The sequence below is a fragment of the Phyllobates terribilis genome, unplaced genomic scaffold (assembly GCF_046119375.1).
Source record: "Phyllobates terribilis strain yellow unplaced genomic scaffold, ASM4611937v1 Scaffold_2__4_contigs__length_985480577, whole genome shotgun sequence".
NCBI classification, from domain to species: domain Eukaryota; kingdom Metazoa; phylum Chordata; class Amphibia; order Anura; family Dendrobatidae; genus Phyllobates; species Phyllobates terribilis.
In genome coordinates, this window is record NW_027362762.1 from 826,990,878 (window position 1) to 827,007,589 (window position 16,712).

Genomic DNA, 16,712 nt, shown 5'->3' on the forward strand with positions numbered 1-16,712 from the left:
TCTACCATATGGTCCCAGAGATATGGGCCTTCTTGTTTAGTATTAATATCTTTATGATCTTTACCCAAGGGGCTATTGTTCCCAAAATTGTCTGAGGTTGTATTTTCAGGCTGCTCTACATAATGAACCTGTGAGCATTGCCCCTTGGTAGAGACTATTAAAAAATAGCACTAAATAAAAAGGCCTATATCTCTTGAGCCGCATGGTGGATTTAAAGAAACAACAACAAAAAAATAGGAATAAAATGAGATCTAAAACTGTTCACTTCTGACCTGGTGATAGGTCTTCATTAATCTTGTGTAGTCATTAGGAAAGGTTTTCCCTCTCTCTGCTAGGAAGGACATTTTCATAGATATTAGATTATGTAATATATATTTAGATTTAATCTGCTTGCATATAAATGTCCATTAATCCAGTTTATGGTAACTTGGCCTATATCTTGGAAGGAAGAATAAACCTTTTATTTTTATCGTTTCCTTGGCCGTGCTTGTGAATGCTATGTGTGTTGGAGCCATAGTTCATATGACAATTTGTGCCTGTTCGTACCCCCCATACCAGTGCCAGTTTGCCACTTGATAGCTTTGCTCCCTGGGTGACTGTCTGAAATGAACACAATTGTGGATCTAGAAAGGAAATCTCTTAATTGAAGCTCAGAGAATCATCCCGTGACTCATCTATTCATAGATTTTGTACCAACTTGTATTTTTTTTATTGTCATCCTTTATGTAGAAAGGATCATTCTGATTGAGGACGTTTTTTTCCTTTCTATTTCCATAGTAAGAACCATCACATTACAAGAAATGAATCAAAGTGTGCACATAGTATCAGAAAGGTGTATAACACAAAAGCCAGGTGACATAGGGCAGTGTTTCAGGTGTCTGATGAAAGAGTAGAGTCCTTAGGGATGAAGGATAAGATTGCACTGGGCGCTTGTGATGGTCTCCTGAGATCGTGTAACTACCCTTTCCAAGTGTTGCTTTGCTTAAATTGTAACAGATGACATAAGGCTACAAAGCAAAGGGTATTGTGCAGAATGGACACCAAAGGTTTTTGGGCACTTGTGCAGGAAAAAAGAGCTTCCTTGATTCCAAAGGGGTATCACTTGTCTGAGCATGAAGATAAGTCTTCCTCCTCACCCTCATCTGAGAATGAGGATGACCTGGCAGGTTCCTCACCGGGGACCACGATACAGGTGATCGTCACTGTGGAGCCAGAGGTACGCTGTGACTGGATTAAGGCATGTAGCATTTTGGACTTGGTTTACATAGTATTTAATCTGTAATTGATGATGTGATGTCAGCTAAAATCTGTTTCCATGTGTCTGTCATCCTTTGACTTCAATGATGGAGAAAAAATAAACTTTTTTGAATGATGAAGTTAAAAGTGATGAATGGGTGTAAACGGATACACTTTGGCATCCCATAGAAAATAACCGGATCTGTTAGCAAATCTTCTATGCCCATTTTTATTCAGTAGCATACTGCGGCCAAATCACCAAATTTCCATTAAGGAGACATCGGATGCTTATTTAGCATCCCTTTTAAACCCTGACCAAACCCAATTTTTCAAAACTGACTTGTTTCACTGTGTCTCGTAATAACTGTGGAACACGCCTTCATATCACAGTAATTCTGAGATTTTGTTTTTTTTTATTATTTCTGGACACATTGTACTTTGTGCTAGTGGTAAATGTAGGTCAATATACTGTTTGCTTTATTTATGAAAATATCGGAAATTGAAACTTTGAATGTTTATACACTTACACAGATAGTCAGACCATACAAAGAATGAATTACATTTCCCTATTGTATACTTTAAATCAGCATCATTTTTCAAATGTCCTTTTATTTTGCTAGATTAAAAGTTTTAGCAGCACTGTTTCATTCAAGGAAATTTACAAAACATTTTTTTACGAACCTATTCAATTGAAATGACTTTAAGGGCTTATTTATTGGGAAACCCCAAAAAGTGACATTTTAATATGTTTTAACAAATTTTTCAAACCTGGTATCAGGAAGTTTGTTAACCCTCCCGATGCCTCACAGGAATTAAAGCAATGTGGAATAAATGAAATTAAAAAAATGTTTCCATTAAAATGTTGTGAGCTTCTTAACAGGCCACCATACCTGGCCTTTTAGGAAGTTACCAATATTACTTGTCCTCAGGTTGCCATGGCAACCCTTGGGACCTCATGACCGTGGGTGCCAGTCGGGTGAAGGAAAGAGCCCCACTCCCTCTGTTAAACATATAGATTCTTCTGTCTCTATTGACAGCCGCTTCTAGGTAGTTAAATGTTCACGATCGGTGTAAACACTGATTATGGCCTGTTGCATCTTTTGCTAGTTGGGGGCGTGCTATTCTTATTCCTCAAAAATTATGAGAGCTATTCGTGCACCTATCCAGAGTGCCATATATCCATTTGATCTATTCTTATTCCTCAAGTCAGTTAAAAGGTGTATTGGCGGTCATTAAGGAGTTAATTCACATTGTATTAGAGGTATTTCCTTGTAAAACGGTCATAAGATCAGTATTAATTAATAGTTTAGAGCAGGGGTCTCAAATTCTTCTGGGTATATGGGCCGCACATGGAAAAAATTTGAATTTGGGGGGCCGCATTCTTTGCAGGTCAAAGTGCCATTTTTAGTGATACCATTTTTCTTGTATACATACATAGTTACATAGTTTATAAGGCCGAAAAAAGACAAGCGTCCATCCCGTTCAGCCTATTTCTTGTGCACTGCAGCTATTCCGCAGCGTTGATCCAGGGGAAGGCAAAAAAATACCCATGCGGTATAGGCCAATTTACATCATTGAGGACAAATTCACTTCCCGACACCAATCTGGCAGTCAGATTAAATCCCTGAATTAATTAACTATCACTAAACATAAGATGTAATTTTATTGTTCAAAAGAAAGGCGTCCAGGCCTCTCTTGAGCTCATTAAGTGAGTTGGACATCACCACTTCCTCTCCCAGAGAGTTCCAGAGTCTCACGGCTCTGACCGTAAAGAATCCCCTTCTATGCTGGTGCAGGAACCTCCTTTCCTCCAGACACATAGTGTGCCCCCTCGTCTTTGTCACCATCCTTGGTATAAACAGGTCATGGGAGAGATCTCTGTACTGCCCCCTGATGTATTTATACATGTTTATGAGGTCTCCCCTAAGCCTTCTCTTTTCCAACTTAAATAGGCCTAATTTTGACAACCTCTCTGGGTATTCTAGTCCCTCCATTCCCTTTATTACCTTAGTCGCTGTCCTTTGTACCCTCTCTAGCTCCAATATATCTTTCCTGAGCACCGGAGCCCAGAACTGTGCACAATATTCTAAGTGCGGCCTTACCAGCGCTTTATACAGAGGAAGAACAATGTTCTCATCATATGCCCCTATTCCTCTTCTGATGCATGCCATGACTCTCTTTGCCTTCGCAGCTGCTGCCTGACACTGGGCACTCCAATTTAATTTGCTGTTAACCAAGACGCCCAGGTCCTTCTCCATGTCAGATTTCCCCAACGGTTTCCCATTTAATATGTATGGGTGACTGCTGTTTTTCTTTCCCATGTGCATGACCTTACATTTATCGGCAATGAACCTCATTTGCCATTTTTTGGCCCAACTCCCCAATTTATCTAAATCCTCCTGTAGCTGTGCCCTATCCTCATCTGTATTAACTACTTTACAAAGTTTAGTATCATCTGCAAATATTGCTATTTTACTATGCAACCCTTCCACTAGATCATTAATAAATATATTAAATAATATAGGGCCCAAGACAGACCCTTGAGGCACCCCGCTAGTAACCCTGACACACCCTGAGCTTACTCCATTGATAACCACCCTCTGCTTTCTATCACTCAGCCAGCTATTTACCCACTTTCACACATTATCCCCCAGACCAAGCATTCTCATTTTATATACCAACCTTTTGTGTGGCACAGTATCAAACGCTTTGGAGAAGTCAAGGTATACAACATCCACTGACTCTCCCCGGTCCAGCTGTGAGCTCACCTCCTCGTAGAAGTGTATACCATCTGAACATTTTTGCTGTGTTTATTTTCTTTATCACTTGGGTCGTTATGGATGTTGCGATAATAAACGTGCACTTTTTTGTGTTTACTTTAGTTTACATATAAAACAGCATTTTTAGTGGCAAAATATTTTTTCATGCTTTTATTTTTATTTTTTTAATTTTTACAATTTTGTTTCCTCCAATTGGCCACATACAGTAATATTGTTTTACAATTAGCACCATATAGTAATTCTGGCAAACATCTAGTAATGTGCCCCATCCTGGTGGTCCCAATCTTGCAGTAATGTGCCCCATCTGGTCCCCATCTTGCAGTAATGTGCCCCTTCCTGGTGGTCCCCATCTTGCAGTAATGTGCCCCCATCCTTGTGGTCCCCATTTTGCAGTAATGTGCCCCCATCCTTGTGGTCCCCATTTTGCAGTAATGTGCCCCCATCCTGGTGGTCCCCATCTTGCAGTAATGTGCCCCCATCCTTGTGGTCCCCATTTTGCAGTAATGTGCCCCCATCCTGGTGGTCCCCATCTTGCAGTAATGTGCCCCCATCCTGGTGGTCCCCATCCTGGTGGTCCCCATCTTGTAGTAATGTGCCCCATCCTGGTGGTCCCCATCTTGTAGTAATGTGCCCTATCCTGGTGGTCCCCATCTTGCAGTAATGTGCCCCCATTCTGGTGGTCCCCATCTTGTAGAATTGTCCCCTGCGCTGTTCTTCACGCACATAAAAAAGAAAAAAAAGATTCTTCTCACCTGTCCTCCGTTCCTTCTGCGTCCTTTGTGCACATGTGGCCCGTAGGCACCATAGACCCCTTGACGATCCCGACCTGGTCCAGGAGGAGCCGCCGACAGCAGCGCTGCATTGCTGCGTAGAGACAGTTTCCCAGCACAGCATTACCAATGCCAGCCGCCGGCCAATCAGAGGCCAGCAGCTGACATCTGCGCATGGCAGTGACGTCATACGCCGCTGTGCTGGGACGCAGATATCAGCTGCTGGCCTCTGATTGGCCGGCGGCTGGCACTGGAAATGCTGTGCTGGGAGATGGTCTCTGTGCAGCAATGCAGCGCTGCTGTCTTCGGCTCCTCCTGGACCAGGTCGGGATCTTCAAGAGGTCTGTGCCTGCGGGCCACATAAAGCAACCTCAGGGGCTGCATGCGGCCTGCGGGACGCGTGTTTGAGACCTCTGGTTTAGAGGTATGTGCATTGCAGAGTGGTGGTGTCATTCTTGTAGTGTAGCTTTTTCAGACTATAGTTGTGCACATATGTATAGCATTGTAACTTGGATGATGGTGACTTTGGCTGTTTTGTGTAATTTTGTGGGTTCTTTTTACTTTTTGTCAGTTGCGTAATAAGGAATATCATTCTGTATTTTATCCTGGTGTCTTGGGATATTTTGCAGCAATTTTTCTGTCCAGAATTTGTTTCTTTCTGCGTCTCTCATTAGTTTAATATGACATGTAAATCTGATCTACTGTAGATTTTAGGCCACACATCCAAACTTCACAGTCTGCGTACAGGCCGCGATGTCTGGACCGGCCCCTGCTCCTGACTGAACCCCAATAGCCTCATGAGGCTGCAGCGTTTGGGTCCAGACACCAGCGACACTGCCAGCATCCTGGTCTGTACATCTACCGTGAACGTGGGTGGTGTTAAAACGGACTTAAGGTATGTTCCCGTTGCGTTTTTGCCATGTTTTTTTTCCACTCTGTTTTGCCTTGAAAAACACAGTATTTTAGCGCCTCAGGAAAGTGAACGAGATTTCTGAAATCTCATCCACATGTTGCTTATTTTTTCCTTGCGGATTTGAAGCTGTATCAAATCTGCAGCATGCCAATTCTGTCAGCATTTTTGCAGCATTTATCACCCATTTTAATGAATGGGAAAAACTGCTTAAAAAAACTCTGCAAAATTGTGCCTTTTTTGTAGAAGTTTTCCTGCCAAGAGACATGTTTTTGATGCAGAAATGTCTGCAGCAAATAGTGAGTGAACATACCCTGGGGAGGATTTAAAATATTGATCATTAATCGCGGTTGTTTGCTTTGGAAAAAATACTTTTTTTTTTGCTAGAGGAGTCAACCAAAAATAAACTGATCAGTCCTGCACGCTCATTGCAATAAGCGGTAAACTTTCCTACAGCTCCACCACTGGAGGAATGCAGCATTGCACAAAACCCACTGAAACAAATGGTTCATCTGTGTATCGCATAAATGTAACAGGACTTCAGAAGCTTTCTGTTCTGGCTAAATGATGGTGGTCCCAAGTGAGTGGTCTCTTCTATCTCAGATTATACAAAAGTGTTTTTGAAAATTGACCTTATATGCCAGACAGACCCAAAAATATTAAAATTAGAAAATCCTAAGTGGTTGATGCCTTTTAATAGCTATTAAAAAGTGTCAACCACTGACGACATTCTAATAGAAAAATATTACAATCTACTGGCTAACAAGGTACAAAGATATATATTTTTCCTGTATCAAAAGAAAGCCCCAATAAATCTATGACTTTATTCAGATGATGATCATTAGGAAAACCATGGGTTATACGAGGTCTTCAAGATGTGATGTGAATTCATGAACCCATAATACAACATCTGTAGAATAAGAGAATCTAGTTTTAGCTTTTGCTGCAATCTTTATTCAACCTTTACCCCAAATGTGTTTTGTGCTGATTCTTTTCCATTTAAGCTGGTTACAAAGCCAGTAGAGATGGCCGTCGTCTGCTTTGTGCCAGTGAGAGATATTTCTGGTATGTCGTGCAATCTGGAAGTTACAGCAGAGCACCACACCCTAATCCTTCATTCTTGCTTGCAACATTTTTTACATTTTGCTACAGTTACCGATTATAAGGCTATGTTCACACATAGCGTTTTTTTTTTTTTTTATGCAGCAAAACCTGATCTCTTGTCAGGAAGGTTTGTTCAGGATTTTTCTTTTTTTTTTCTTTTTTTTTTTTTTGGTGCATTTTTTTCACTTTCTTTTTGTCTCTTTATGCATGTACATAAAGTTCAGTAAAAAAAAATCTCATTCTATTTAATCAGGTTTTGGCTTAAAAAATGCTGAAAAAACTGACACCTGAATTTTTGTGTGTTTTTTCACCACCCATTACTTCCAATGGGTTAAAAACGCTGAAAGAAGTGACATGCTCTATTCTGCAAAAAGCCATGCGAAGCACAAAATCCTGATGAAACAAAAGCCAAGGTGTGTGCATGGGATTTCTGGAATCTCAGATACTTTGTTGGTAATAGAAAACGCATGGTTAACATGTAACCTCAGAATGAAAAAATCCTTTAATCAGAAAAATCTCTTTAAAAAGCGGACAAACATACATACTATTGTGTATTGAGTGATTTATACACAACAGTATGTATGTTTGTTCGCAGCAGAAAATTTGCTTAAAAAAAGGCACCAATAAAACACTGAAAAAAACTCAATGTGTGAACATAGCCTAATGGTTGATTATATATTCTTGGCAAGAATGAGCTGGGTTTAAGTGCACAGATACCTCTCCATATAAGAGGTCTCCAAGCTCCGCAATAATAATGGGCCAAGGGGACCGCGTGCCTCCTAACTTCTCTGCCTGGCCATGTTTTTTTTTATTGGGTTATGTGCAATTTACAACTTCCGTCTTGCTTTTCCCTTGGTGGAGCTTGGAGCATAACCTTGTGACTTGTCAGCTGGCACTTGTGTAGGATGGTATCTGACAAATTTGCAGTTATGGAAATATTTGGATCATACAAATATCCACCAGCTGCTACAACATAGAACCCATAGTGTAAGAGCGTGTATGGAGCCTTACAGGATACCAGTCAGGAGCGTCATTGTGATGTGATGGCTAGTTTGATTTTTACTTATTTATAGGGGTTATCCAGGATGTGAAAAGCCATGGCTGTTTTCTTTGCAGGTAGTGTCAGTAAAGTCCTATTTAGTTTGTCAAAGCTCAGCTGTACTACCGCACAGGCCACAGACAGGTATGCTGGTGTTCATAGAACAAAGCAGCCATGGTTTTCTAGACATCCCCTTTAAATACTCGATATAAGAGGCATTTGCACTGCAAGATAATGGCGAACGAGCGTTGTTAAAAACTTGTTTCATGATTATCTTGCTATGTAAATAGGCTGCCGATGAACAAGCAAAACAAATTTTCATGCAGCACAAAAGTTCATCTTTCTTGGTGGTGCTTAGTCCTGTGCAATCAGGACTTGCACTGCTGACAACTATTGGGCCTATGCTCACTGGGCGATGTAGTACATGTACCATTTGTTACAGAATAGTTGTGAGAAGAAAGAGCTGGGAATGGAGTATTATACAATCTCATGGCTACCTTCCCTTCCATGAACCCTTTTGGGTTGTTCTTCAAGTCCTGATTATATTTGTTATGGAAAACAAACATGCACATTGGGATCCGTCCTGGCAATTCTGACATGTGTAGTGTTCCCCCTTGAAGTCCATTAGTAGCCGAGCCGTGCGGTGATCTCACAGGCCGCTGAGCTCATCCACATTCCTCAGTGCTGACATTTCCGTCCTTTCATAATGAATCTAGCGGAGGAGTTAAATGCTGCACCTTCTGTGCATGGCTCATGTAGATCAGTTTTGGTGATTTTGTCCCTTAGGGTGTGTCCTGAAATCGCGGAGAACAGATATTTACCCTGGTTATGTGTCAATTAACTATTTTCGTTTGTTTTTTTGTTCAAATAATTTTTTATTAAAGTTTAAATTGGCAACGATATAAAACTCTGTAAATGTAACAGCATAGTGTACTTTTGTTTCAGTTTTTAACTTGATGTATATTTATGTGTAGATATATACTTCTAAATAAATGATGTAGCTTGTGTGCGGGGGAGGGGGCGCGCTTGTGTGCGGGGGAGGGGGCGCGCTTGTGTGCGGGGGAGGGGGCGCGCTTGTGTGCGGGGGAGGGGGCGCGCTTGTGTGCGGGGGAGGGGGCGCGCTTGTGTGAGGGGGAGGGGGCGCGCTTGTGTGAGGGGGAGGGGGCGCGCTTGTGTGCGGGGGAGGGGGCGCGCTTGTGTATAATAAAAGATCAGAAGTCTAAGCTCTGATTTAAAACCTTAATAAAGTTCTGTTCCCAAGCACTGACCCTGGGAACAGCTGCTGTGGGAGAAGCAGCATTAATGTACATGAAGCTTGGCCTTGTAAGTACATGGTTCATAGAAAGCCTTGTATGTATCATGATCCTATAGACCCACAGATATAACAAGTCCTGTGTAAAAGCACACAGAGGACACCACCTGGTATCAGTGTGATGTAGCTAATGACATGCTCATGCTATAGTAGAAATATTAAAAGCATTTATGATTTGCTTTCTCATTTTCCATCAACCTTTCTGTCCTTAAAGGCTCCAGCTATTGACGGTATCCGGATAACCATGGAGAGTGCCTTAACAGCCCGCGATCGGGTTGGTGTCCAGGACTTTGTCCTGTTGGAGAACTATACGAGCGAAGCGGCCTTCATAGAAAACCTGAGGAAAAGGTTCAAGGAGAATCTCATCTATGTGAGTTAATTTTACTTATGTTGGTGTCTCATATATGACTTAAAGTGGATCGTTATCAGGTGTATTATGAGGATACGTCATTCCTTCTATTAGCCAAAAAGGCACAATATTTTAAGTGCCATTTTGGCCAACAGGAGTGATCAAAGAATACACTAAATGAGTCCAGTGTGTTTGAGGGGAACACCCCTTGCCTTTATCAGTCTAATGGCCGCTTTAAAGCCCGAAATATTTCAGTTTGGCATACAATCATATAGCTGTAGAAAGCTTTTTAGGAAAAGGTGACGCTGGCATTAAGTAAACATAAATAAACAGGCCTCTCTTCATACTGCCAGAGGTCATAGGGACAGAACTAAATTAACGTCAGTGCTGGTTCTTCATATGGCAGAAACTAATGGTGCCTGACGGAAATCATTGACTATTATGGGGTCCATTGAACTTCTGATCTTGGCATTTCCGCATTTTTGGTGGAATCTGCAAGTCGTTTCTTTTCACCAGTATGGACACCACCCTATAAAGGGATAGTGTTAAAGACCACCTCTACATTTTCTAGGGCAAGATTATGTCTGGAAATGGTGCTATAAGCTGGCTGAAGAATGAGCAGGATTTACGTTGATTTCCAACCACAAAAACAAGATACAGTGGAGCCTTTACCAGGCAATCCTAAAACCCAGTTGGCCTCGATCCCAAGTGATGCCTACCTGTGTATAGTCAGATAAAATAAGATCCAACATTTTATAACCCAGAATTCACATTAATAATAATCTTGGCTGATGTTTTCCCCGTGCTCACGATCGGTTTCTGTTTTTACTGTTCTGCTCTATTTCAATATAAACTTAGTTGGAAAATAAAAAAGATTTTTGGGAGGACATCTGTGCACTTCATGTTTTCCATTAGCACGGGTGCGTCCACTGCCAGCAAGTCGCTGGAGAGGAGTAGGGCAAGCAGGATGCAGACTCAGCTGAAAATGAGAGCAAGTAGTTGGGGGAAAAAAAAGTTTAATTAAACTTTTGCAAAAGTCCCACATATGCTAAAAGTGCTACTACACCACAAGTAGGAAAACCATAGGGAATTTAGCACATATGCTCTAGGAAGCACTGTGTAATTGAGATTGCATGGTGCTACTTCCATTTATCTTGCACTAAGGATCATTTCTGACTTCTGCACGTGTATATGAGTTTTCACACTTTTTCTATTTAAAACTATTTGGTTAATTTGCTTGTTACAGTAATTATATGACCAAAGGTTGATGTGTTTTGGAGTCAGAACTTTTTCAGGGACACTAAGGGGGAAGACTTACATCTTCAGAAGCCGTATTCACACATGTGTATGTAGTAAAGCTTTACTGCATTCCATACCCGATAACTGCTTAACCACAATAGTTCTCTGAAGAATTAAGTTTGTGAACAGAAGTATAACCGGGACCCTATAATTTAGCACCATAGTAGAGGCTAACATTGTTCAGTGTTCACAATTCAGATCTGAAAAGTGGTCATCCGAACCCGGGCTGCATTCACAAGTCTGTATTCAGACAACGGTTTCGGGACCAGCCATGAGACTCCGGTTTTGAACTCAACGGGTCCCATAATTGCATATGAAGCTGTTGGGTTCAGGTCCGGAGACCGGCACCTGGTCCAGAAATCATGGTCCATGAACAGACTGTGAAACACAGATGCGTGAATGCAGCCTTGAGCCTTATTCAGACATCAGTATTTCATGGTGGTGTTCTACACATCGATGTATATACCAATTATAGTCTAAGGGGCCGTTCACATGTCCATGTTTTTTTTTTTTTTTGCCCACCGAGTATCTGCACAAAAACTGGGACCAATCCTGTTTTGAGTCACGGATCAAACTCACCCACTCAGATCAATGTGTCATTTGTGTCAACAAGCGCTGTCCAATTTTACTGTTAAATTGGATAACTGGCCCTTTTTTTTTTCTATTTTCTCATATGCAAAAAGAAATACATATGTGAATAAGGCCAGTGTCTGGTAAAGCTTACTTCCAGTCACAAGTAACTTTCACCATGCTATGAAGTTTTACGAGGAGTTCTCCTTATGCGTCTACTTTTTGGCACAGGCCAACCTTGTTACACGACTGGAATTTCTAGTCTTTGATACCTTTTTAAGAACCGTCAGTTTATGCTAAGGCTAACGAAGGCCTCAGAGTGGGCACGGGGGCTAGGAGAGCGCCTCGTTCCTCCTACAAGTGCAGTAAATGGCGGCTTTTTTTTTTTTTTTTTAAAGTCTATTTTGTAGCAAAATGGCTCAAAATTGTCAGACGCGAGTAGATCCAAATAGCTTGCAGGGATTTCAGATGGTGCATTGCCATCGCGGGCGGTCCTGAAGCCAGCAGCCATCACGTCAGCCTGTGTCATCCTTTCAGTTTCAGACAGTACAGATTGCTGTAAACCGGTCTGCACAGCACACGGTGTGATTAGTTTCCTGCTTGTAAATGTAGAAATTGCAGTAATAATGTTATATTGGGGGGGATTGTTGTCTATGTAATTTCATAATAAAAGCTTTAAAGTGACTCCGAACCAAAAGTTTTTCTTAATTATACAGTTGAAAGCTCACAAATTAAAGTGTTGTGCAGTTATAAAAAAAAAAAAAGTAAAACTGCTTCTTAGATTCATGCATCAAGTGACAAGCGCCACCGCCCATCTTGTTGCCATAGGGTGGAGGCACTTATGAACAAATTACAGTAGATCACACATCTAAATGTGGCTGCTGCTTCCAGGAACCTGTCGCTGTGCACACAAGACTCTGTACATGCTTGCAGGTTTATATGATATTCAATAAATGCCCCAAATATTGCAAAAGGAAGGCATCCGTTAGTATTGCTCCTTATAACCACCACATAGTGAAGCTGGAGGATTGATTTAAATTAAAGGATAGGAGTTAGGAAACTCCTTTAAAATGAAACTAATTTGCAACTTTGAATACATGTCCACTTATTTTGAGTCTGTTGGTCCTGTGCAAATTTGTGTCTTCCTGGTATCAGAGGGCAAAGTATTGTGCCAGTCCCGCCATGCCCTCTGCCGGCACAACCAGTGCCGCCACGCCCTCTGCCTCTTGTGCTTTTGATAATATGCATTTGGTGGAAGAAGTAGGGCAAAGGAATATGGCTGCATGTCCCCAGTGCACAGGGTTTGGCTTACAATATGGGGCAGGTATACTGTGCATTATGACCTGCGAGCTGCATAGACCAGTGATGAGTGTATCTGCCTGGTTCAGTTTAATCTGTTACAATGGACAGGAAACGGAGTACATCATGTGACCAGTCTCAGTCCTGCTGATTGGATGAGAAGAATTGGCAATGGGTGAAGTTGTTGGTAAGCACATGTACCCCCCAGCATGGCAACGTAGAGGTTTTATTCTTGGTTGCAATTGTCAGTTCATGTATTCTGTATTAGCGTTGTGTAATATAGGAGTTTACATCGTATAGGTTCATAGACTTCTTATTTAGTGATCCTGCTAATTCCATTTTGGGTGGGTGCTCAGATACCCCAGTGGTGCTGCCTCAATGTGCAGACAGTAATACTGAATAAACCCAGCACTATGCTCAAATCCAGCAACCGTCTGCAAGCTCTATGTCGGATTGTGAGGTTTATGGCCTTAGAAGGGGGCACCAGCTGTTATGGCCGCTTCAGATCACTGGCAGAGGGTGCTGATCAGTGTCCTGGGTGGGCTTCCCATATTCTTGCTTTTCCATATTGTGTAGTTATCTACTTTCACACGAGACACGAAAATGGCATGAGAACGCTGTTAGGACATTATACATGATCCTACATCTTATAGTAAGTTATCCCCTATACATAATATTGGGGATAATTTACTGGTTACTGAAGCTTGACTGCTAGGACCCCCAGAGACTCCAAAAACAGCCCTGTGTGAATGGAGCGGAGGTTGAACATGCCCACCTCGGCTACCGTCACCAGATCTACAGAGGATCAATGTAACGAAGTACAGAGCTAAGCTTTTTCTGGGAGTCCCATAGACAATGGGCACAGGGGGGCACGCTTCCACCTCTGCTCCATTCAGAACAGGCTCATGTTCCCGCAATCACTTCTAGAAAATCGAGTATTCATTCATAGGACAAACAGTATAAATCTGTATTTAAGAAACTTATTGTCTTTGTGATATTTCCTCCTCAGACTTACATTGGATCTGTGTTGGTGTCGGTTAACCCCTACAAAGAGCTGGAAATTTACAGCAAGCAGCACATGGAAAGATATCGTGGGGTTAGTTTCTATGAGGTGTCCCCTCACATGTGAGTACATTAGAGTGGTTCTTCTGTTTTTGATGTAACAGACTAATTGAAATCAGAATGTGTGATACACAATTATATAGGAAGGATGGCCTCCTCTGTTAAAAAAACAAAACCTATTTTCGAAAAGCTCAACTTTGGTGATCAGCGGAAATCACCAGTAGTGAACAAGCTGCACATACATGTCTCCCACTGTGGCCTGCAATGTAGTAGTATGTGGCAGCCCCCAGTATAAATGGCCAACCATGTAATATAAGGACTGGTTGGGTCTGCTACAGCATGAGTCACTCTGGTTTATAGAGGTGGTTATCTTTAGGAAACAACTCTATTGAGGTTTGTCGACCTATGAAACGTTGAAGGCTTAAAGGGTTTATCCAGAACCATTTAATTTTCTTACTACAGGGCTAAGAAGTAACAGGCAGTTACAAACCACTCCTGTTGGCAATTCTGTGGCTTCTGCTCACGTTACATTGACAGAGCAGCTGTTTTTCTTCTAGTCTGCTCTGTTGATGTGGCATGAATGCCAATGTCATGCTGATTGACAGCCGGATTCATGCAGATTGTCAGCTGGCTCCCCGCTGCCTATCTGCGAGAAGTCGGCTGTCAATCAGCATGATGTCTGCTGTCAGTCAGCATGATGTCGGCAGTCATGTCACATCAACAGGGCAGCCCGGAAGAAGAGCTGCTCTGTTGACGTGAGCAGCTGAATCGCTGGCAGGAGCAGTCAGTGACCGCTCTGAGCCGACGCCAGGTAGAATGGGCAATGCATTACCTCTGTTAGCAATTACCTGCCTGTTAGTTTTTAGACCTGTAATAAAAAAAAAACAATTTGTCCTGTGCAAACCTTTTAAAAAGTACATTAGCAAGTTACATTTTTTTTCCGACTGGAATACCCCTTTTAAAGAGGACCGGTCATTTGCCATAAATTTTTAATTGTTTGCCCTGGTGTAAATGCGGCTGTTCGCCTGAATCTGGCATTATTTGTTCCTGCATTTCTCCATTCCTGAGAGATGGTCCCCGCTTTCCTGCATTCAAATCTAGTCCTGTTGTCCAAGCAGGTTTCATCCTTCTCTGTGGGCGTTTTCTTCAGGACCACTCCCAGATGGCTAAAAAGACTAGCTCTATATACAGTGAAGATGAAGTAATATCACATGAACTAGAGGTGCAGGAACAAAAGAAAAACAATGGCAGATTCAAGAGAACAGTGGCATTTACACCCAGTAAAAAAAGTAACCAGCATTTTAATTTTTAATTTTTATATCATAAGTGAATATAGTACAAGTGAAAATAAGCAACTTTGTAATATATCTTATCAGAGATCTCTACTTCTTTCTATGCCAGAAATGATCGATCATTCTCAATTCACAGCTAAAATCTGTATTCAGTTAAGGCACAATGTTACATTCCTGAGAGAGTTTCTATGGGGGTGTGGGAGGGGCTAGAGGCAGAGCCCCTCCCTCCTCATCCTACCTCCCGTCTACATAGAATGTTATCAGCACCATCTGCCATCTCCCATCTATCTCCGTGATGTAACGTTCTGTCTTCACTGAATACAGATTTTAGATGTGAATTGAGAATGAATGATCAGCCCTGGCCGAGAAAGAAGCCGATTTTTCTAAATAAGATAGATTGCAAAGTTTCTGATTTTCATTTGTAGTATTGATTTATGAAGTGAAAATTAAAACGTCGAATACTCCTTAAAGAAGCACTCCTCCTCCTCACATCAAAGTTGTTATCCTCTTAATATATTGCTGTCATATTATATAACGCTGTGTACCTACAATTGCTCATTTTGCCTTTCTACCTAGTTAATTCTTCCCTTTTCCATTAGGTCTATGACATCACGTAATTATAAACAGACTATAAGCTCTATGTAGAAACAAGAATTCTCTTTTCCCTGCATGAGTCATCATTAGAACTACAATTCTACATCACTGCAAAGTCCCTGGCAGCCCAGCTCCACCCCTTCTTCCTCACCCAGCTGCTCTGCTCCTCCTTTCCCCCCTGTCGGGGTCTTTTGCCGTGACTTATGAGTCATACAGGTAAAATTAACCTCCTGTTTCTACATAGAACTTGGAAGGATTCAGCTAGTCAGTTTTTAATCATGTGATGTCGTAGACCTAATGGAAAACAGAAGCAGTAGCTGGGTAGAAAGGCAAAATGAGCAATTATAAGTACACAGTGCTATATAATATGGTGACTGCGATATATTACTAGAAGAGGACAACAATTTTGGTAGGAGTTGTTATTTAGTGTCTGATTTTTTCCTACAAAATCATATCTGCTTTCAATATTGTGCTGGTTCCTTCAGAAACCTTGTTTTATATATGCGTATATAGCATGATTAAAAACTGAGCTGTTCCCTCATTTCTGACATTGATGTACTGTTGTGTGAGACCCCACAATGTGCTGCGATCTGGCTACAGGAAACCAGCAGAATTGTAAAACCGTTTTAGATGTGACCAGCAAAGAAAACCTGATACACCCCTAAATCAGTACAAGATAAAAAGCAAAGTCTCTACTGAGTTACTCATCAATTATGTAGACTCCTACATGACTTTTCCTATCTCCTCTGTTTTCCTATAATGTGTATATTGTGTTGTGATTCTCTAACACATTGTACAGTTCAGGGTTAGCCGACATCACCTCTGTGCAGAAATGTGGATTCAGCTTTCTGAGCTTAGTCAAAACAAATTGTTCAGAGGGAAAATTCCAGAACGGTTAGTCTTAGTGGAATTTTTCCCTATGAAAATCTGGAAAGTTTACTTTTTTTTCTTTTCCCTTTCTGAGTTGGCCTATTCTTTTTCATACCACAACTTTTTTGTGTGTTATTTTTGCCCAGTGTTTTTCTGCTATTTTGTTTGTTGCTTGGTTACACTGGACCTAAACACCAGAGGATCTGTGTATTTATATATACGGCAG

General features: G+C 41.5%; 1 protein-coding gene across 6 annotated transcripts in view; it reads left to right on the plus strand.

The window, feature by feature from the left end:
- Window positions 1–16,712, plus strand: part of MYO1C (myosin IC) — a 152,885-nt gene that overhangs the window by 83,843 nt on the left and 52,330 nt on the right. For all 6 annotated transcript variants that reach the window (XM_073667742.1, XM_073667747.1, XM_073667744.1 and 3 more), the window contains exons 2-3: window positions 9,366–9,521; window positions 13,678–13,793. In XM_073667742.1, the coding sequence (XP_073523843.1) occupies window positions 9,366–9,521; window positions 13,678–13,793 (272 nt within the window). The remainder of the gene's footprint in view (window positions 1–9,365; window positions 9,522–13,677; window positions 13,794–16,712) is intronic.